This window comes from Triplophysa rosa, linkage group LG1, assembly GCF_024868665.1.
Source record: "Triplophysa rosa linkage group LG1, Trosa_1v2, whole genome shotgun sequence".
Lineage (NCBI taxonomy): Eukaryota > Metazoa > Chordata > Actinopteri > Cypriniformes > Nemacheilidae > Triplophysa > Triplophysa rosa.
Genome location: NC_079890.1, coordinates 30291150 through 30314711, shown reverse-complemented (window position 1 = coordinate 30314711; position 23562 = coordinate 30291150). Strand labels below are relative to the sequence as shown.

The 23562-nt window shown below is 38.7% G+C and overlaps 2 protein-coding genes across 7 annotated transcripts in view; one reads left to right on the top strand and one right to left on the bottom strand.

The window, feature by feature from the left end:
* Positions 1-23562, top strand: part of pcdh7b (protocadherin 7b) — a 118213-nt gene that overhangs the window by 33438 nt on the left and 61213 nt on the right. The gene's annotated exons all lie outside the window — the stretch shown is intronic.
* Positions 12983-16994, bottom strand: LOC130554635 (uncharacterized). The gene has a single exon (XM_057334418.1). The coding sequence runs from the start codon at positions 16951-16953 to the stop codon at positions 16084-16086; it is 870 nt and encodes a 289-aa protein (XP_057190401.1). The 5' UTR covers positions 16954-16994; the 3' UTR covers positions 12983-16083.

Genomic DNA, 23562 nt, shown 5'->3' with positions numbered 1-23562 from the left:
TCAAATGGGATTGAATGAACTGGAACATGTAGTTCATGGTCTAATATTCTGTGTTACAACAATGCAAATCTAGTTACTGAACTTTTCTGAAAAATAAAGGTAATGACCTGGTTTAATTTTATTCTAAGGTGAAGTAAATTATGTCAAAACAGTTGAATCTTTGCATGGAACATTTAATTACACCAAGTAAATGATTTAAACCATTTAGATTTTAGTAGACTAAATATAATGTATATTTATTCGACTAAAATGTTTTTCATATTTCGTCGACTAAAACTAGACTAAAACTAAAATGATGGGGTTGACTAAAATGTGACTAAAACTAAATTGCATTTTCGTCAAAAGACTATGACTAAAACTAAATCAAAATTTGCTGTCAAAATTAACACTGCATCTAAAACAAATGATAATATTTGTTTTAGCCGTGTTTGTTTTGCCGACATCAACATCCCAAATTGTTCTACCTGTTTCACACCGCACACTTATGTAACGGTGCTGAGTGTGCGCATGTGATTTTGTCAATGTGCGCGAGTGTGTAAATGTATTCTCTCTCTCACACATCTCCACTCTTTATTAATTCATTGTCCGAATCTGGATCCTCATGACAGTAATGGTGCTATTAACCAGCCCTTCTGCTGAGCTAGCACCTCTTGCTCTCTCTCTCTCTCTGCATTCTCATTCTGTCTGCAGGTATTACAGGAAGAAATCAGATTTGGCCTTTTTTAAAAGGTGGGTTTGGAAATAAGAATAGGATGGACTGACACGCACGGATGAAGATTGTAGGCGTGCAGGTATAGGGGATGATTTGTTGTCTGTGGTCGGGGAGGAGCACTGATCCCTGCTGAGACTGCCTGGTGTGAAACATTTACACTTCCAGAACATTCTCCAGGGCATATGCATTATGCCTTTAGGAACTAATACATTATACATACAAAACCCATATGTTCACCTAAACCTACAACACCCCTAGAGCTATGTGTGTGGAAAAAGAGATGGAGAGAGAACAGGGCAGATGGCTAGAAAAAGACAGATTTACAGATTACATACATGTCATACATACAGTACATACAGGTCTTTTAGCCCCTTTAAACGCCACACATATCTACTTCACACATCTCCTTTTGACAGTAAGTTTTTTATATATATATATATATATATATATATATAATTATATGACTCACAATCAGCTCTGCAATATCAGGTACTGGCAGCAGCAGTCATAGGTTATAGTTTTATAGCTTTTTTTCCATTTGAATGCGGTTAGAGAGATTAGAAAAGTGAGCAGAGAGTTAATTTAAGGCAGACACAGCGAGCTTATAGCTGTATTTCTTTGACTGGGAGAAATACTGTCATTTAACTGAAATGAGATGAGTTTAGAATATCAATCATTTCCTCGCTCCCTCTCTCGCTTCTCTCTCTTTCCATCCCCTTTTAATTCAGAGGACCACCATTTTCCCTCTATATCCTGCTAGTCAGTCAAAACTGCCATTTAGTTTTGAGTTAAAGGAAAATATTTGTTCTTACTCAGTGAGTCCAGGATATTTAGTTTAGGTAGACGTAATTCATTTATTAGATGTATATTCAAATGGTCAATTTTCTGCCACTTAGAGCAGCTAGAATTCGGTGTGTGTGTGTGTGTGTGTGTGTGTGTGTGTGTGTGTGTGTGTGTGTGTGTGTGTGTGTGTGTGTGTGTGTGTGTGCGTGCGTGAGTGAATGAGTGTATATATTTGTGTGTGTTTTGAGCCTGGAAACCAGAAAAGCTGGTTATTTTCCTTTGGCAGAGGAGATGAATCATATTCCTACTGTCATCACAGCAGTCAAATATCAAAGTCCGCTTAACATCAATCATTTCCTGGAGTGGGCAGGAGAGCTGCCACATCACAGCCAATCGGAAGGTTGGTTTCATGCAGCTATGGATTAACCTCCGCCCACCATCACTCTGTGGCTGCGGTAAATATGTTTGTGTGTGTTTTGAGCAAGTCTACGTCTCAGTGTGTGTTGTTGTGTTCTGTGCCTTCTTTTCTTTTCCCTGTGCTGTATGCACACGTGTTTGTGAGGTCCCTAACAACACGCACACATTTAGATTCACATTCGCATTGATTAATATTCTGTTCGGCACATGCATTGCCCCAGTGCGACTAAAAGGCTGTGGAGTCTACAGTATGAAATGAGATCACGTAACTGTGTAGCTGTTTATATGAATGTGTGTCTGTGTGTTCAGGTTTTCCCCACAAGGATAGTTAACCCTAAAAACACCTACTGTATGTTCACCCCAAAATAAAATTCAGTCATCATTTACTCACCCTCTTGTCATTTCAAACATGTATGACACAACACTACAGAAGATATTTTGAACAATGTTGTTAACTGGCCCCCATTCACTTGCATTGATTTTGTGTCCATACAACAGAAGTGAATGAGGGCCAGTGCTGTTCGGTTACCAACTTTAATATCTTATTTTGTGTTCTGCTGAAGAAGGAAAGTCATACATGTTTGAAATGACAAGCGGGTGAGTAAATGATGACAGAAATTTCATTTTTAGGTGAACTATCACAACGTCCCCATGAGGAAATGCTTGATAAACATACAAATGTTCTAGTGAAAATCAAGAAAAGAGTCTTATCCATAACTGCTCCGATTTGCTTGGATACCAAAGCTTATAAACGAAAGCAAATGTTATTTCAAAAATTTGGCTACATAACTAGAACAAGTCCAAATGATGCTATTCATATTTATTTTATGTCTATATTTTTACTTTGTCAACAATTTTCTAATTTGTTTTCCATTTTTTTCTTCTCAAGAAAGAAGAATGCTATTATATCTCCTCGGCTACGATAGCAACAAGATTTTACTCTTGCATCCATTCTCTATTGGATATATGTTAAAACAGAGACAGACGCTGAAGCCCTCAACGAAAATCTATACGTTTATCCATAAACATTAAAAGGGTTCACCTTTTTCAGTATGTTCTTCATCTTATTCCTAATAATTTCCAAACTTTCCTATTTCCTGTCACCTACTCACTTGTTTCCACTGTTTTTGCTCCCTCATGGCCTCTATGTTTTTTAGTAGTCGATAATGAGAATTGCTCCATTGGCTGAATGGATTAGCCGTCTTTCCCTCAGGGTACAGGGTTGTTTGTTTGAAGGCACCCTGGTGTCAAATGAAACGGCTATGCCACACGCACATACACTCACATACACATCCTCTTAGCGTATGTCTCATATATACTCTAATTCCTTGGAATGGGTTCCATTTCTTTCTGAAATATTTGGCCACTGATTGTTGCATTAGCTCACTGCAGAAGCTTTGAAATAAATCGGTGCATGAGGCTTGTAGTGTTTGGGTCAAAGCAATCAATACGTACACACACATGCTCAGACACAAACACACACACATCATTTCCCAATCAATAGCATTAAAAGAAGTATCTCGTCTCTGTGCCTCATTCCAGAGAGGCTTGGCTTTCTCCACCTCATGCTTTATTAAAGAGCTCTAATTATGCAGCCCCGTATTCTTTATGTTCCCTTTTTTGTTTGCGAGATTGTTTTCCGTCTCTCTCGTTCTCTTCTTCTTTTTGCAGGCAAAACATCCTTCTGATTCTGTTTTGGATTTGGCAATGATGCGTAATGATCAAAGATTAAACGGGGACATCAGTGAATGTCTGCTTAATCAGTTTTGGAGTTACAGACACAAACACACACACACACTTTTGAAGCCACATTAGTCAGGACCTCTTATAGATGCAATTATATTTAAACTGAGTAATTATATTTACCATACACTATCCCTATGTCAACCTTAACCAAAACCTATAGACATAAAAAGACTGTATACTGTAAGCCTTTTAAAAAACATTTCAATATTTCAATAAGTATAGCCACAAAAACATACACATACAGTTCGACGATTCACATACACACATACAGTATTTTCAGATACTTTCATGCACACTGTAGAAGTGTTAACAGAGCATGACACAAACTAAATCTATTTTCCCCACCTTTCTCCACTACGCATTATTATGCCACATTTTAGGAGAAAATTGCTCTGTCGGAAAACACCAGCAACACAATACATTGTTTGGGTCTGGCACGCAACCTTGGATTTAATAGATTTCACCCATTTCATGCCTTATTTTGGAAGAAATTAATACAAATTCTCCACTTTCCTTTATAATTCAGTGCAACTTTTATATTTCATTTTCCGCCTGTATCATAAACTTTTCAGCGCTAGTTTCCACTCATTAAAGTCAAAGTGTAGCCCAGTGACACAAACCGTGTCAGCCTAGTCTGAGGTTATTTTACATTTGCTTTGATTTGTTTGTCGTCATATAAATCTTACGCGCGGCACGCTCTGGGCTAGCGTTAGCCGCGATTACATCTCATGTTTTTCTGCCTGCCATACATTGATAAACAGAGTGTCAGGTGGAGAAAGCGCAGAAAAAGCCAATCTAAATACATCGGACCGCACGCACACCCTGAAAGCGTTTCAGTACAGAGACGCAGTATGACAATTACAGCATTTGAAAATTTACATAATGTGTTCGCATATGTGCCCTTTCTGCCAACATGTTTGCCTCCATTATGGCTTTGGTTTATTATGCAGTGATTGTGTGTACAAGCTCATGTTTTAAATGAGCGTTTGTTTGTGTCGGTATGTTGATGCACTTCAGTGATGCATTCGCGTTGATGTATTAGTATCGGGAAAATGCGTATTATGAAATAAATAGTTAAAATCCTGGATGCTGATTGGCCTATCCCCCTACTGTACACTACTGTTTAACAGATTATTATTTTTGTTGCAAAGCAATGTCCTGTTTTGTCAGGTACTGTGTGCAGGATTGCATTACAGCAATTTGCCTAATAATGTTTTCATAAAAAAAAATGTGTGTGGTTTCAAGTAGTAACCAATAAATATAATAAGCACCCAGCAATATTTAATGTGCAGTAGGCATAGATTAAGGGCATTGTAGCACAGTCTCTTATATGGCACAGTATGCTTCAGCGTGTTTTGTGTTTTTGAATGCACAGACTGAGCCTTTGTGTTGTTTCTGTATCAATACGCAAAACCGAACTAATGAAGCGAGTATTGACACGAGAAGAGACCAACAGCAAGAAATATGGCTGGTTACAGTCACATAAACCAAAGCGACAGCCTCCATATACAGTATAACAAGAAAAGTGAGAGAGAGAGAGAGAGAGAGAGAGAGAGAGAGAGCGGGAAAAGAGGGAGCCGTATTTGTTTGCAAAAGGAGGGGCTTCACAGTCTCTGCAGGGCTTTCAGGCGACATCCTCAGTTGACCCAGCTTTGGGTGCTGTTTGTAATGAAGGTTGGGAATGAAAAGGATTTAGGCATTAAAACTGGTTCCAGATCAGTCAAAATCAGCAGAAATGTCCTATTTGTGTCACACAGCGGCCTTTGATGGACATTTAAATGTGATGTTTATTGTAGCTTATATCCACATTCGGTTTGCAGCTGGAAAACAATCTGATCACATTTATGAGCTGGTTCAAAAACAGCCATCTTATGCTGCAATGGTCGAGATAAGGAAAATGTCTGCAATTTTTTTCTTAATATAATTTTAATTCTGCTCAAAGGAAGTGTTGAGAGGCCAACGAAAGGTCCTCATATCCAATTAAACTTTGCTAATCCAACAGATCTAACAGAGCACCGGCAGAGAGAAACACACACATTCACTTATATGAACACACACAGGCTACTCAGGTAGTTTCTGTTGTGCTTGTCATTAGCAAGAGGCATGCTGTAGATTGGGATGTTTTTGTGCTTTCAGGTTAGGTTACATCTGTGAGAGAAACATTTTGAGAAATATTCACACAGATATTATGAAATAAAAAACTGAGGACCCTGAGTTCTCATTGAAACAAAACTAAATTCTGCAACACCACATTTTAATTTAAAGGGACAGTTCACCCAAAAATGAAAATTATGTCTTCATTTTCATCAAAACTCATGTTTTTAGCTGTGCATTTACTGAATGAGCACTGTGCCTTGTCCGAACTGACTGCACTATATTTCATGTATAATCTGTATTATTCTAAACTGTTTTAATTCACTTTAAATCATTTTTAAATAATTTTAAAGGGTTTTTAAATTCCTTGTTTTATTGTTGTGATTATTTTTAGATGATTATTTTTATGTAAAGCACTTTGAATTACCATTGTGTATGAATGTCCCTTTAATTCTAACAATAGCAACAGGTTTGTGTGAAGGTTATGATGGTGGGGGTTAAACTTGTTGTGATAACAGTGAAAGTGTATGCCATAACAATTGTAGTATAAAAGAAAAAACTGTGCATGTATGGTTAACAGGGAGATTTGTCCAGGAAGAGAGGAAAGCGCTCTTCCAGATGAACATTTTCTTCGTCTGTCGTTCTTTTAGTTATGAAAAATCGTACAGCTGGTCTATTATTTATTCATGTGGGCTCTGCTGAGGATTTTCTCTCTCCTCATTTCCTCCCCCCCATTCTTCAGCGTGTGCTTTAAGCAGAGTTGCTGAACTCAAATTAGCAGTAGCTTGTTAATTCCCTTTGAAATAAGAGGAGAGCGTGTGCGTGGCGCATGACCAAAAAATGGGGTTAAAGGTAAAGTTAATATAAATGTAAAATACATGTAAAAAAGAAACAGGGAGTTTGCCATTTGAGTTTCTAATTGCCGTAGCTCATAACATGACCTGCAGATGACACGTCCAGCGGTAAGCGTGCTCACTGCGGATTAGTCAGGGACTCACTTCCTGAGGATCAAGGGCTATTTCCTTTTCACACTGGCCTACAATTTTTTGATGGTTTAACGTTTAATAATCGGATATAATCTGGTAAAGAAAGCTGGGGTTGGACCCGACTGCTGGTGTATGGTTTGCATATGCTGTAGTGGTTAAACCAGCGAAGAAACCCTGTAACCTGGGAACATGTTTGCCAGTTGAGGTTATTCAAATTCTGTGAGGAAAGTGTTGGGAGTAACAAAATAAAAGTAGTAACACTAAAACAATGTAGTAACAAATGACCAAATCAAGCCCGTGCAAGTCTCGGGTAGCATATTGAATATGATTAAATCATAAATTATATAATACTGTTATTTCATGTATATTTATTTCTTTTTATATATGAACATATAATGGCCATTTAATTGCTCCAATGTAGTTAGTAGCTTGTATTCTAGCAAACCACTTTTACTGCAGTATTTCAAAGGATTTTTACTCCATCTCAGGTGACTTAATATAATATCTTGGCTCTTCGTAGTGTTTGGATGTCATTGAACGGGGGCCATGTTTTCCATTTTAAAAGTAATTCATGTGACTCCAGAGGGTTAATAAATGTCTTCTGAAGTGATGTGTTTTTGTCAGAACAATATTCACATTTCAGATTTTTCAAACTATAATAATTGGCTCCCGGTAAACTATTTATTTAACTGTAGTTGTACATAGCTTCCCCAACACTGCTTACATTAATTTGTGCAAACTTCAGTCTTTTCATTTTTCTGTCATTGAAAATCTGTTTGTACACACATCAGCATTACTGTTTTGACTACATGTAACCACAATGTCCCTGCAGCACTTTTGCCTAGTTTCGTATAACTGACAAGTACCCTTCTTCATATGGACGTAAAGCAGACATCATGATGTATACAGTGCAATCCACATCTCCAGGTTGTTTCTGACACTGTTACTATTAAATCTAATCAGTGATGTACAACAGGTACAGTACCTCAGCAGATATTTATATAAGCCAACATGCTGATACTTGAGCCGGTAATATTTTAAACAGTTGTCAGCTTTATTTCATAAACAAAAACAACAGTGTTTCAATGGGACTGTTGCGTGTAGCTAAACCAGACCCGTGATCCTGGATTCGGCATTCCAAAGTAGAACACTGGCACCGGTTTTGTTATTTTTTATGTAAGATGTCAAGAGCCTTCGAGGTTGTTCAGTATCAAAATATTGATAGAACCCTGAAACTGTTCAGACTCACTTGTAATGTTCTGACATGTGTGGGTTATGTGTGTGTGTGTTAAGTCGAATAAATCATTATCTGCTGTATACTTTTAAACACTTTATTATGATTGGCCTGTTTTTTATTGAAGCATTTGAGGATTTCTCTCCACTTCTGGCTCATATTTCTCTCCTAATTTCTTTCATGTGTAAGCAACTGCCAAGTTGAATTCCTTGTAAGCGCAATCTTACATTGCCAGTAATATCAGATTTTGATATCTGATTCTAATCAGACTCACGCAGACCATCTCGTTCCAAGTTTAAATATTAAAACGTTATTTTTCTTTTTAAATGTATTTGACAAAGACTTGTGAATCTCACCAGTGTGCTTTGCTTGGAGAACATGTAGGCTATACGATTCAAGAGCTTCTTTTCTTGAATATTCAGTCCAGTCACGACTGGTAACAGTAAGATAGCTGTGAACACCTATATTCTATGGCTCATTAAAGTAATTGAAGAAGTGCCGTCTTTGCTGTGCCAGTTTGAGGGTGTGTGTCTTTGTTGAAGAAAAATAGAGTTAAGTGTGTGCGTGTGACTGAACGTCTGTGCATTTGAATTCTGTGAATTTTAAGGAACCTGCTCTTCAAGTTCAAGCGTGTTGTAACACACAGGCACAGGGCTGGCCACATATTTTTAAACCGCAATTAGGCGATTAAATTGTTTCGTCAACATTTACATATGCAGTCAATAATATTGTTTGGATATAAACTTAATTTAGGGCCGTTGGGGATATTATAAAATGTTATAAGCATGTTATGAATTAAAATGTACAACTGTAATTTTTTATGGATTCATATTACCTTTTGTTTGTATTGCAATTAAAAACACAGATTAGACTGTTTTTAGGTAAACAATGTCCAAGCTGCTCTATCCTTATACGGTGAAGCTGAATGCCCTTTCATTTTATAGGGAAAACACATTTTTGGTATATTATTCCATTATTGACTAAAGGTGAGCTTCACCTATAGAGTTCAGTATAACATCTGATATCCACCAGAGACCAGTTTCTCTCATAACGTCTTCCTCGATCAATAAGCATAAAACATAATCGCCTAGCCACCGGCCTGTACTTAACTCCAGCTGCACAAATCTTAACATCTGTGTTTGTTCACATTGTGACACGCGTCCTTTCTAACACTGAATTTATTGTGATTACCAGCTGGAAGATTTTTCTTTTCATCCTCTGTCTATCCATGTCCATATCTCTCATTGCCAGCTAGGTCCTTTTGTCGTTTGATCAAGCTAGTTGTCCTGGCCATTAACCTGTCAGGCCGGTCACATTTTTCTCTGGACCACAGAGTCTCCTGACACAAAGGGTTCTGAAGATTAGCCAGAGGTTAGATCTGACCTATGGATGAACGCAACCTGGAGTTTTTGGTTTCTTTGTCTATCTAGATTGTTGCATCAAAAGTGTTCTGTAATGGTGCAAGAGTTCGCTTCATTTGAAAACGCTCCCTCTGTGTCATTTGTCTTTTTCCCATCTTCCCAGTATCGCGTGTGTATGTTATTTGTTTAGCTGGCCCCAGGGATGTTTTTTACGTTGCTAATAATACGCTTGACTCTGCATGGCCCTCAGGCAAGGAGCTATTGAGTCAAGTGACAACATGGAAGCCACACGTTTACCTCTCAAACAAATAGTTACCCGGTATGCTATCTTGTAACCTGTTTCATGTTGTTTACCTTGAGAAAGGTACCGATCCCAAATCAGCACAGAATGACAGCTCCCTCTACGAGCGAAGACTCCAAAGCCACGCAAAAGTTCATTCTCAAGTTTTCAATTAGAGTAAAAAGCAAGAGTTCTAAGGTGAATTCTAATCTTAGTGACTTAGATCTGGGATGGAAAGAGAAAGTGAGTAGAAAGAGGGTTAGAGTGTGAGCGGAAGGCAGGAGATGTGTAGTGTACTCGATTAAGTCCCACGGGCACTTGGGGGTTTTTCATTTTTACATGGGGATTAGGATCCGTATCTTCATCATTGCCGTGGTGATGATAGCGTCTGATAGCACCTCCCTTTGAAGCAGGCTGATGTGCAGAGCTACTATCCTTCTATCTTTAGAGAAAGTAAATCTCGCATTGCTCACAGACGGCCGTTTGAAAGCGGAGAAGACATGCAAGGAGTGTATATCAGAGTTTTTGGGTCTTTGTGGCCAGTGGAATTGTTGATAGAAGCGCGATCCGTCTGAAGCGTCACGCATCTCAACTGTAAGTGATTCTAACTTTAGAATAAAAATGTGGTTGTTTGCAATTCTTTCAGCAATACGCTTACATCCGTTAATATAGGTTTCAGACAAAATTAGGCCAGTTCGTTTGTTTTTCTAAAAAAGCCCATATGCATGCGAGTGCAATAAAACCATCTTCTCTTTCCATGTTTCGTTATCGCTTCCAATTCCTCTCCAGGTTTTCCATTGTGCCATTCATGCCCACTGGTGAGAGAAGTTCTGCTCCAAGCCATTCTAGAAGACACTGGCACTCTGGCCTTCAAGAAACCATCTCCTCACTCTAGAAAAAATCCCACCCTGTTTTACAGCATCCCTCACACACGCAAACTCAGATATGAACGCAGCATTAAAAAATGACACTTCACTTTTAATTAATTGGTTGAAGTGTATGATGCCTGGTGATTGTAAAGAGAGACCATCTCTCAATACAGCTCACAGAGAAAATTGACCTTGTCCGCACAAAGAAGGTGCTTCATCACTCGCTCGCCAATTACATTACTTTTTGTTATGTTTTCCGATTCGCCTCAGGGCCGAGATGGCCCGGACCCAGGTTTGTTTCAGTATTCATTCTGCACACACTTTCAATGGCACTCTTTCATCTTTTCGTTAATTTATTATTAGATTACTATTTCTTTAAAAAAATAATGGGTTCATCTCAGGGTTTGATCTTGTTTTAATAGTAATGGAATAATAGCCTTAATTTCCAAAGCGCTGTTTTACTGCGATGTGCAATAGAGGTTTTGTTGTTTCCTTTTGATGTGACAATTGAAATTAGCAACAGGGACAGAAATGGAGGTGTTTGTTATGAATATGTGCATATTTTTGCAAAAAAGGTGACTGTGTGGACACTAAATCGCACATTTGAGGGCGGTTTGTGTTCGAGCGTGAGCACGAATTAGTTTGTATTATGTTGTTGCATCAGTAGTCTGATCACTTCTTCACTAGCCCTGTATGTAATGGCCATCACAGTGTGAATACCAGGCTAATCTCGCACGGCCCCGGGCCCTCTCTTTCTCTCCGCACTTCTGTTTGTTCAAACATTAGAGGATAATTACTTCTCTGGAATAATTGTTTTCTTAATCGCAGCTATCATAATTGTCTTCTGGACCTGGGCTGAGACTCACAAATGGCTTGTTCTATCTAAACAGGGGAGGGAGTCTGTTGATGAAGGACGCAGCAAGGACAATGGGCCCGTGTGCACGCACATGTGTGTACGTATGTTTGAGGGTGACACGACGGGGATGTTTTGAGTAATGTGTCCACGGCCGCTGGAAATGGAGTTTTGCTTTACTGTCACATTGACATTGATTTATTCGTGATAAACGCCTTCTTTTGATGCAGCCCGCCAAAAGGTGTTCAGCTACACAGGAAATGAAGTACACAAAAAAGGGTTAAGGGAAGATAATAAAACAGAATGGATGTAAGTAAAATGTATGGAGTTTGTGTGTGTAAGCTAAAGGTTTACAGGTTTCATTTGGGGTTAGGTTTAAAATGTTTGTTATTGTTTTTTTTGCAGTCATTGTGAACTGCTATAATGTGACATGTTGTTGGATATATAAGATACATGACAAGAAAATGAATTTATTGTAAGTCACGTGTTAGGAATTACATACCAGAATGCAAATTTGCTAAAAAAAAAAAATGTTTTTTTTTTGTATTTCTATCGTGTTTTTTCTAATGTGCATTGCTGCAAAGATTTAACACAAAAACAGGATACACGTATAAAAGTGAAAATTATATATTAAAATAAAATAATGATTATTTCAACAGGAAAATTATATAACAGATACATGAAAAATATGCAAAAAAACCTAATTAATCAACAGATACTGTGCCAAAGATAGAAAAATAGGTATGATATGCAAAAATAATATAGAGTACTCAACTCAACTCAACTTTATTTATATAGCGCTTTTACAATTTTCATTGTTACAAAGCAGCTGTACATGAGACACATTGACTACAAGCAAAACAATCAAGGTTGTACCTGCAAAAACAAGAAAAGGTTGAAAACACAGAAGACAGACACACCCACATACAAAACACTCCACACACACAACACGCACCAACACACACAGACACAGAGACACACACACACACGGATGCGCACGCACACACACACACGCTCAGTGAGAGCACACATTTAGGATAAAGGAGAGAGAAGCACAGGTCAAATATAACAGACTATAAATTCCTATATGCAATATTAATTAAGTAAAACTTTAAGATTCTAAAGCAGCCCCCCCGGTCAGGCAGATAGTGCAAAAACAGTATGCAAACGGTGGCGAGGAACCCAAAACTCTAATCGAGAAAAAAAACCTCAGGAGAACCCAGGCCCAACCAGGGGATTCCAGTTCCCCTCTGGCAAAAGCTGCTGCCTCTGCACAAGCTCCAGAGAACTTGCACAACAAGGCTAAATAAAATAAATAAACTTAATAATAAAATAAATTATAGTTTAAGATTATCATTAATAATCTAATAGCATTTGAAATTTTGTGGTGAAGACATGTCAAGAGACCGCGTCCTTCTTTATCCAGCTCTATCATCTCAGCTCTTGTCAGGTCCCCACTTCCCATTCTCCGCTCTACCATCAGGTCAGGCCATGAACTGCATCCTGCTCGCTGTGGTAACCTTGGAACAATGAGACAAGACTGGCTGAGAGTAGAGTACTGTTCTGTACTCTTTGATGCAACAAGTACATCAGTTGTGTTTTTGGTTCCGGTTGATCTAACTAATGCAGCCTAAACCCTCTGAAGATTTATATTATGGAAGAGTAGTGTATGCAAGATTAAAAAGATGCGTCTTTAGTCTAGATTTAAACTGACAGAGTGTGTCTGCCTCCCGGACAGTGCAGGGAAGACTATTCCAAAGTTTAGGCGCTAGATAGGAAAAGGATCTACCACCTGCACTTGATTTTGAAATTCTAGGTATTACCAACTGACAGGACGCCTGAGAGCGTAATGCACGTGAAGGACTGTAATACAAAAGGAGTTCATTCAAGTACTGAGGAGCTAAACCATGTAAGGCTTTATAGGTAATAAGCAAGATTTTAAAGTTAACGCGATGCTTTATAGGTAACCAGTGCAAGGTTGACAGAACCGGGCTAATATGTTCATACTTTTTTGTACGTGTAAGAACTCGAGCTGCCGCGTTTTGGACCAATTGGAGTTTTTGTAATAAGCCTGCAGGGCAACCACCTAACAGTGCATTACAGTAATCTAGTCTTGATGTCATGAATGCATGAATTAACTTCTCTGCATCTGCGATTGACAGCATATGACGTAGTTTAGATATATTCTTAAGATGGAAAAACGCAATTTTACAGGTGTTGGCGACGTGGCTCTCAAATGACAGATTACTATCGAATAGAACGCCAAGATTCTTTGCTGACGACGAGGGTTTTATGGAACATCCGTCAATAGTTAAACAGTATTCTTGGTTGTTACTTATAGCAGTTTTCGGTCCAATAAGTAACACTTCCGTTTTGTCCGAGTTCAGTAATAAAAAGTTGTTACTCATCCAGTTTTTTATATCGACTATGCATTCCATTATTCGATGGAACTGCTGTGTTTCATGAGGCTTCGAGGAAATATAAAGTTGAGTATCATCAGCATAACAGTGAAAGCTAACTCCGTGTCGCTTTATTATATCTCCTAGAGGTAGCATGTATAATGCGAAGAGCAGAGGCCCTAAGACTGAGCCCTGTGGTACACCGTACTGGACTTGCGATTTGCGTGACACCTCATTGTTTATTGCTACAAATTGAAAACGGTCGGATAAATAAGATTTAAACCATTTCAAAGCTATTCCCTTAATGCCGACATAATTTTCGAGTCTATGTAGGAGTGTGCTGTGGTCAATGGTATCGAATGCAGCACTAAGGTCTAGCAGCACCAATAACGAGATACAACCTCGGTCAGACGCCAATAGCAGATCATTTGTAACTCTGATCAAAGCAGTCTCTGTACTGTGACATGCTCTAAATCCAGACTGGAATTCTTCATTGATGTCATTCCTTTGGAGGAAGGAGCATAATTGAGTTGAAACTACTTTTTCCAGAACTTTAGATATGAAAGGTAGATTCGATATAGGCCTGTAGTTCCTTAGTTCTCTAGGGTCGAGTTGGGGTTTTTTGACAAGGGGCCTTATAACAGCCACCTTATATGCTTTAGGCACATGTCCTAATGTCAGAGATGAGTTAATAATACCAAGAAGAGGATCTATAATTTCTGGGAGCATCTCTTTCAGTAGATTTGTAGGTATAGGGTCTAGTATGCATGTTGTTGATTTAGATGATCTAATAATTTTAGACAGCTCATCTTGATCTACGGTATAAAATAATTGCATTTTCTCCTTAAGGGCGCTGTAGTTAGTTTGTTCAGCGGGTTTCACTTCTGATTGCATTGTTATAATTTTTTCTCTAATATCTTGGATTTTATATGTGAAGTAGTTCATAAATTCATCACTGCTATGCTGATATACAGGATCAGAAGTCACTGACGATTTATTTTTTGTTAATTTAGCCACCGTGTTAAATAAAAACCTAGGGTTGTGCTGGTTTTCTTCTATTAGTGATGAAAAGTAGGCGGATCTAGAAGTTATTAGGGCTTTCCTGTATTTTCGAATACTATCCTTCCATGCTGTACGAAATACCTCTAATTTAGTTTTCTTAAAGTTGCGCTCCATTTTTCGGGCCGCTTTCTTTAGAGCCTGAGTGTGTTCATTATACCACGGTGTGGGGCTGCCATTTTTAATCTTCTTTAAACGTAGTGGAGCAACTTTGTCTAGCGTTACCGAGAAGGTGGAATTAAAATTTTCAGTGGTAATGTCAAGATCTTCAACGTTATTTCTCATGATTTGAGACAATTCGGGCAGATTATCGAGAAACGCATCTTTGGTAGTTGAAGTTATTGTTCTACCATATTTGTAACAATGAGTTTTATTTGCAGCCGTAGGCCAGTGAAGCAAACATAATACCAGATAATGATCCGAAATGTCTTCACTCTGCTGAAGGATTTTAACGTCGTCCACATTTATACCGTAAGACAGTATTAAATCTAAAGTATGATTACGAAGGTGAGTGGGTCCTGACACATGTTGACTAATGCCCATGGAGTTAAGAGTGTCTTTGAAAGCCATTCCTAAGGCATCTGTAACGTTATCTACGTGGATGTTAAAGTCACCAACGACAAGGAGTCTATCTGCGGCCAGTACTAGTTCTGATAAGAACCCACCAAATTCTTTAATAAAATCTGTGTGGTGCCCTGGAGGCCTATATACAATAGCTAGAATCAATTTAAAAAGTGTTTTATCTTTAGTATTAGGTGTTGAAACATGAAGAACCATGACTTCAAAAGAATTATATTTAGAGTTCGACTTCTGGGAAATGCTAAGAGAGTTATTGTAAAGTGCTGCGACACCTCCCCCTCTGCCTTTTAGACGAGGCTCGTGTTTATAATAATAATCTTGGGGGACAGATTCATTTAAAGCAATATAATCATCTGGTTTTAGCCATGTTTCTGTCAAACAGAGCATGTCTATTTTATGATCTGTTATCATATCGTTAACAAAAAGTGCTTTATTAGAGAGAGATCTAATATTTAGCAATCCGAGTCGTAACAGTTGATTATCTGTATTTTGTTCATGTTTAGTTTGTTTAACGTTTATTAAATTACTTTCAAGAGGTTTACGCATTATTTTATGTTTGCTAATCCGGGGGACAGACACAGTCTCTATTTTGTGATGTTTGGGAGAACGGATTACTACATGTTGTACATTTTGTGTATTCTGCGACGTGAGACGGCAAGCAGACAGTTGGTTAAGCCATACTGTCTGCTCCCTGACCTGGGCCCCAGCGAGTCAAGTTTTAGCATTAGCATTAAGACTTTTTGCCATATTTCTAGACAGGATGGAAGTCCCAGCCCAGGAGGGATGGAGACCATCTCGTTTCAACAGGTCAGGTCTGCCCTCAAAACTCTTCCAGTTATTTATAAAAACTATATCATTCTGCAGGCACCACTCAGACAACCAGCCATTTAGTGATGATAATCTGCTATAAATCTCATCACCACGATAAGCATTGAGGGGGCCAGAGAATATTACAGTGTCTGACATCATGCTTGCGAGCTCACACACCTCTTTAATGTTATCTTTTGTGATCTCCGATTGACGGAGTCGAACATCATTTGTGCCGACGTGAATGACAATCTTACTGAATTTACGATTAGCCTTAGCCAGCACATTTAAATTTGACTTGATGTCAGGCGCTCTGGCTCCCGGTAAACATTTGACTATGGTGGCTGGTGCCTCTATGTTAACGTTCCGAACAATAGAATCACCGATAACTAGGGCACTTTCAGCAGGTTTCTCAGTCGGTGCGTCACTGAGCGGGGCAAACCTGTTCGAGACTGTAATCGGAACGGTCGAGTGATGTTTTGTCCTGCGACTACGCCGTCTCACAGTCACGAAGTTTCCCAGCTGCGGAGGATTTTCAACCGGAACCGAGCTGTGTGCGCTAATGTTGCTCGCATCCAAAGTGTTTTCTATCGTCGTTAAACTCTTACTATCCTCAGATAAAGATTGGATGCGAGACTCTAATTCTAAGATCTTCTCTGTCAGCCTAACTACTTCCCTGCATTTATCGCATATAAAACCCTCGCAGCTGACAGAGAAGGCTAAGCTAAACATATGACATGAGGTGCAAGTAACAACAATAGGAATAGAAGCCATAACTCACCGGATTTGAAGTGCAATTCCAACTTACCAAGGTTGCTCGATGGATCGTAGTATAATCGCTTAAAAAGAGAAACGGTTAGCACACAAGACAAACCAGAGGCAAGATGATATTCCACAGTGTAAACAGAAAGCAAGCTAACACGCTATTGCTATGCTAACGGCGTTAAGTTAACTATCACTTTTGGTTTAGATTCTTCAAGTAGATAACAAGAACAGGGTTATTGAGATATCAGGATAAGTTAGCAACGACAATAAAATACACTAATATTAGAGCGAAGTTGTAAGAGCACTGATACAAACAAGCCGCCGGCAGCAATGCAGGAAACAGGAAACAGGAAACTGCGAGTATAGAGTTTTTATGTTGACCTACACTTAAAAAGTGCTATAAAAGGTTCTTCGATGCCATAGAAGAACCTTTTGGTTCCCTAAAGAACCTTTAACAGCTGAAGAACCTTTCTGTTTCACAAAAAGGTTCTTTGTGGCAAAAAAAGGTTATTTAGATTATAAAAAAGTTACAAAGAGATGGTTCTTTAAGGAATGTTTGACTGAATGGTTCTTTGTGGATCCAAAAATGGTACTACTATGGCATCGCTGTCAAGAACCTTTTTAGCACCTTTATTTTTAAGAGTGTAATACATTATTGTCATACAAACTAGCAGTCATAAATGTTCCTGTCTGATGAAATCTTAACTATTTATATGCGCAATCTTATGACAGCTGCTGTGTTTATCCACTGAAGGCTTGTTGGCTAAATAACAACTTTCTTTCATTTTCTTCCTTACATTACCACTTGACTTACATGAAGGTTAAATACTTTCTTTGAATCAGGAAAACATTTTCACAATTCCTAAAACGATAAAGCCATCTTACTGTAATATGTAACCTGACATCTCGACAGCTTCTCTGTTTTTAGATTTATTTTAATGGACTAGTGATCTAGATAACACAGCACGCCAGCCAACATCTCTCACCGCTTTGTTAAAGCAGTCATGTGTCAGTCATAATCCCGCTGAAGTGTGAACACATATTCTGTTTTGTCATTTCTCTCCTCAGTCTGTGTGGAATTTTTATTTGGCTTGGCTTGCAAGACTCCATGGTCCGATTTCACAGAAAGGAAACCGCATGGTCCGAGTTAGGATACCCAACCCGCCCTCAGGTTGTTTACACCCGTGCTTTTGCTGACTCTTAGGCCTCTGTCACCCCGACTGCCATAGCTCCTGCGATTAAGACTGTCACTCGATGACATTAGTGGGTCAGTTGTCAGATTGACTGTTCGCGCTCGGACTGAGTTCCACGCTCTCAATGTTCTACAATGCCATTGGCCGATGATTGACAGGTGAAGCGACACGCAAGAAGGTTGAAGATAGTGTCCTCTGAGCTGAAGGAGAGAGCTTGAAATTGTTTGTTACGTGATCGTGTAAGTCAATTCCAGACTGTAAGATAGATGTCGTGGGTGTTTGTGTTTATTTGTTGGCGTGTGCATTTCGTAGTTGAATTGGAGTTCAACTTTCCACCATTATCATGTTAGGAAAGGCACCTGAAAGCTTTTTTGTTAGTTTGAGGGTTACCTGAGAACATAATTCATTTCTGCTAGCGATGATAATGGATTTGCAATGATGAGGTTAGATATTCTGCACGGGAACAAGAAACAGCATATCCCTTTCGCTTTTGACAGGAAATATTGGGGACGAGATGCAAAAAGCTAAGCACAAAGCCATTTTGAGAACAAAAAGCACACTAACAAATGCATCTACAATCCATTATTTTTTGTGAAGGAAAAAAGCATTTTCTGTTGTTAAGTATATGTCATGCTTATTTATCCTTAAACTCTTAGCCCACTAAAAAAAAACACTGGTGAGACGCATGTTTGAGGTCTTGAGTTTCAAGCTGTACCCTGGAGGTATTGTTCCTTCTAATGGAGTCAGGGTCAGAGGTCAACTAAGCTTTTGAAGCTGTCAGATCATCCCTTTAGAATATGGCTGCAGTGTTCAAGCCTAATCCTCCGCTTAAAGAGCAATTAAAAGTTTAGCCAGGATTTGACGAAAAGAGCACAGAGAAATGTTTTGAGATTTCCATCTGTCTGAGTTAGTTTGCTTCATCTTTTCAGCCTCTCTCAGGAATGTTAATGTGACTTTTTAAATGTAAAATGAAAACAGGCGTATAAGGGTGGAGAAAATATTGTTTTAACTGGCAGGGCTGCGCTCCAAAACACTTAGGCATTCATTAAGAGCCCAACAGCTAACTCGGACATGATCTTTATTTATTTGCTAGGGCAATAAGATGGTTAATATGACCTCTTGAGAACAGCATCACAGCACTTTTTCGAGTTTTAGGAGCCCACAGTGATCAATTGTGGTTGACACAAAAGCAGCAAAGGGGGAATAATGTTTTTTGCAGAAAAGGCTGTGAAGATACTTAGGCAGCATTGTACCTACATTTTAGAAAGTGAGAAAAAGAGGAGAATGTTTTTTTTTTCTTTTTAAAAGACTTTACAATTGGTATACTTTTCTTTTGTATTTAAAAGAGTTTTGGAGAATTTCTGATGGCCGTCCTGTTCCAAAATGCTGCTTTTTATTAAGAGAGTATGAACACTGTTAAACAAGGGCAGCTAATTTCAGTACAGTGACTAACATCCTCAGTGTTTTGTTTGGCAAAGGCCTGAACATCTGGAACTTTTGGCATGAGGAAAGGCAAAGTTTGCCTGAGAGAAAATGGACTGGAACGTCAAGAAGCGAAGCATCGCCGTGCTGTCACGGAGAGTGTGAGGTGGAAGTGGATGACAAGAAAAAATGGATAGATGAATGAATGAATGATCAGTCCAGGTGAGATAGGTACGCCTCGGTGCCTTTGAAAATAATTATATTCAAAGCCAGCCAGCTGACATCTGCCAAGATGTACTGTGAAGGTTTTATCTGAAGAACTTAAGAGGGAGGGCAAAAGAAAGAAAAACAACTTTTTTGCAGGGTCTGTTAGCTTTATGTTTCTTTTTTAAAAGAATGTTCTTGAAGTGCTGATCAGTCCAGCTTGAGGCTTGTTCATGAAGGGGCAGCAGATAGGTTAAAAGTGATTAGAGAGCCGCTTGTAGAAAGCTGTGGAGATGTGGACTGCAATCAAAGGACGAGCTCAAAGTGGATAAACTGTTCAATGTTTGCTGCGCCTCCGTTTGGATGTGTCCAGGGTTCTCTCTGAGCCGTACTTGGGATATAAAATACGATTTTTAGTCCAGTATATTTTCATGTTTCATCTCTATCTCTTGTTTGCAAAGTTTCCAGGTTAAAGTGACATGGAAGACAATTTTACCCTAAAACGAAGCTATCAACATGCAACCAAAACTAGGATACTGTACTCTACACCAGCATAATATTTATTTACACTTAAGCATCAAAGTTGCATCAGGTTTACGCATTTCTAAACTTTTTCGTTCAAATTTTTATTAAATTATACTGTTTGTTGTTTACTGTTAATTGCATCAAGATTTCACTGTGATTCACTGTCCAAGTTTAAAATCTTTTATAATTTAATTTCGCGTGAATACAAACATTTCGGCTCGCAGGCCTTCTTCAGTATGAAGTGATCTGATATCTCCAACTGTGGCATCAATCAATTAATGTTTAATGTTGAAGACTAATCAATATGTTAAAGTTCACAGGACTGCATCCGGTAATGTCATGTATTCGACAATTTACCATATATGCAATAGGCTACTTTGTTGTTTCCTGTCATACATACCCATATTTAAAGGGAGAATTCACCCAAAAATGAAAATTCTGTCATCATTTACAAAGATCAGCGGGGGCACCCATTCACTTGCATTGCTTTTGTCCATACAATAGAAATGAATGTGTACCGCCATTACCAACATTTTTCTAAATATCTTCTTTTGTGTTCTGCAGAAGAAAGTAAGTCATACAGGTTTGAAATGACAAGAGGGTGAGTAAAGGATGACAGAATTTACATTTTTGGGTGAAATATCACAGATAGATTTCTATATTTTTTTCTTTTTGTGGAAACTTTTGTTTACGTCTCCTGCATCTCAGATATTTCTCCTAAAAAAAGACCCAGAAATATCACAAATGTCTTCATTAGAGTTTGAAACGATATTACAACATTACACAAACGGAGCACAGATTCGCCAAGGCTGCAATATTATTCAAAGTCAAATTGAATCTATTTTTGTTTAAATCTCTTAAAATATGAAAAAGCAACCTCTAAGCAATAGCATTTTCCTCTGCTTCCCTGCCTTTTGTATTCTTCCACCAGTCTGACCCTTTCGTAAGCATTTGCAGATTGATTTGTGAACTCTGTAACCGCTGAGGTCTTCTTGTAAGACCAGCCTTTGGACCTTTTGGGTTGGTTGACTGAGAGAAAATAGTGTTGGGTAAGATATCAAAAATGCTCCGCACAGAGAGAGGAGGTCCTGCAGTTGAAATTGCCCTGGAAGCTTTCAACGCCTGCAGTGGAGTGTGTTAATAAATGGCTTGCCAGAGAGGCCTCAGACCTGGCTAAACTCCAGAGGGTCTCAGGAGGTCTGGAGCCCATCTGGAGGTCCTCACAGGCAGGAAGGCTGAGAAGAAATGAAGCTTGACCAGCTCCAGTCATCCCTTAAGACAAAGCAGACACCTGAGACTCCCTAAGCCACAGGATAAACAAAACTCCCTGACCTTCTCACCAGGGGCTCTGTTTGTCTTTCATACACACATATGCATTCCTTTCTTAACATGTTGAACTACTTTTCAAACATGGTTTACTGCATAAGATGTTTTGAACCTATTTTATTGTTAAGATTTTGAAACATCCTGTCATTCCTGAAAAGTGTCCAGGTAGGGCTGTAGGGGATTGTGCCTGCATAAATGTTCTAATATTCTAGTAAAAATGCTTTTTGCTACTTTAATTATTTAAATACTTGAATAATTTAAAGTAATGGTATCTTTTTGCTGTTTTACTTGACCTATCTAGTTTGTTAGTAAGACTATATTTTTCTGTCTACATACTGTATGTATCCAATAATAATAATAACTTTTGTGTTTGACTTTGCTAAGTAAATGACTGGTCTTACAAGGAAAATTATCATGGGTGTAAAAAAGCATACACTTTAAACATTTTTTGGAGTTTCAACCCATCATTGGGTCCGAGACGGACAACCCAGCTGTAGGGTTAAATTAACCCAGAGAATGTTTACATTTAACCCAAAAATTGGTTAAAACAACCCAGCATTTGAGTTGAAACAACCCAACATTTTTTTAAATGTATGGAACATTTTGTTACTGACATATAGCTCTGAATATTCGATAAGTAACATCATAAAATATTTTTTGCATTCTATTTTAAACCTACATTCAGTTAGAATCGGATTAGAAATTACCATTGAAAAATAAAGAATCCATTAAAGATTTTTCCAGCACGGATGTTCTGTTGTGTTGTTTCTAGGGGTATCAGTGAACCAAAATTCAGATCACTAACTCTTGACAGCCTAAGAATCTAAGTTTTGATTGGTTGTTCAATTCAGCCATGAATGAGAATGAGCTCATTCCAGTGCTGATTTACAAGTGATTTTGACTTACAGTTGGGCGCTTTACCCTTGGGCTATTTTGTACAGTGCTAGCTTGATCAGATTTGTTGTTCACCCTCAGGGTGCTTATGAAAATTTCAACAGGGGTTAATTACAGGTTCTACCACCAGGTCACCGTCTTCAGTCACTAGTGGATGATTACTACTCTTCTTTTAGATGTCTCCGCCACACCCAGTGCTGGAAATGGCAGAGATTTAGCTACTGGGGGGTTTTAAGCCATAAATGCAGAAAATGCCACTTTGTCTTTGAATGAATTGTGCATAACGTTTGGCGTCCATTTCATAGATTAAAGATAGGAATCCTTCAGGTGAGGTTGAAATCACTCCCTGGACTCCCTTTCCCAACTCTCAATACCCCCGTCCCCCCACCCCGTTTCCAGCTCTGGCCACACCATCAACCCCATAAACTTTGCTGTTAACCATCGTATCTCATCTTTTGTTATTTATTTCCGTCCCTTTTCCCCTCACTTCATCTTCTCCTTTCCTCTCCTTTCTACTCGATCGCAAAAAGACACACAAGGCTTTAGAGTTTGTGTTCTTTCTCATTGCCTAAACCACCGCTCTTCATGGGTCATTGATAGAGGTCACTCCATTGCCCACAAAGAACCACCACACACACCTCTTCTGCTCGGATACTACACAAAACACAGTATAAAAGCATAAGAAAATGAGAGTGTTTACAGAATAGGGCTATTTTTCAAAGTAATGCAAATGTATTGGTTATTCTTCTGGGTGTTTGAAATAGTATTCCCACCACCACTGCTAAGAAAACTAAAATTACAAGCACTCTTGTCGAATTAGCATTTCAGTAGCGCAGCAACATCCTAAACTGCAGTTTCGCATACGCATTTAATATTTAGTTTGTATTGCTTCAGATATTCCTCTCAATTTATCACAGCTTTGCAAGACAAGCAATAGCCCGCAGCACTGAAAGGAAAAGACAGAAATATCAGACCGTGTGCAGTTATTGATGAAAGTTCAGCCGGGTTCAGTTTCGGCACACAGAGTAGGACATAACATCAGATGTGCTCACCT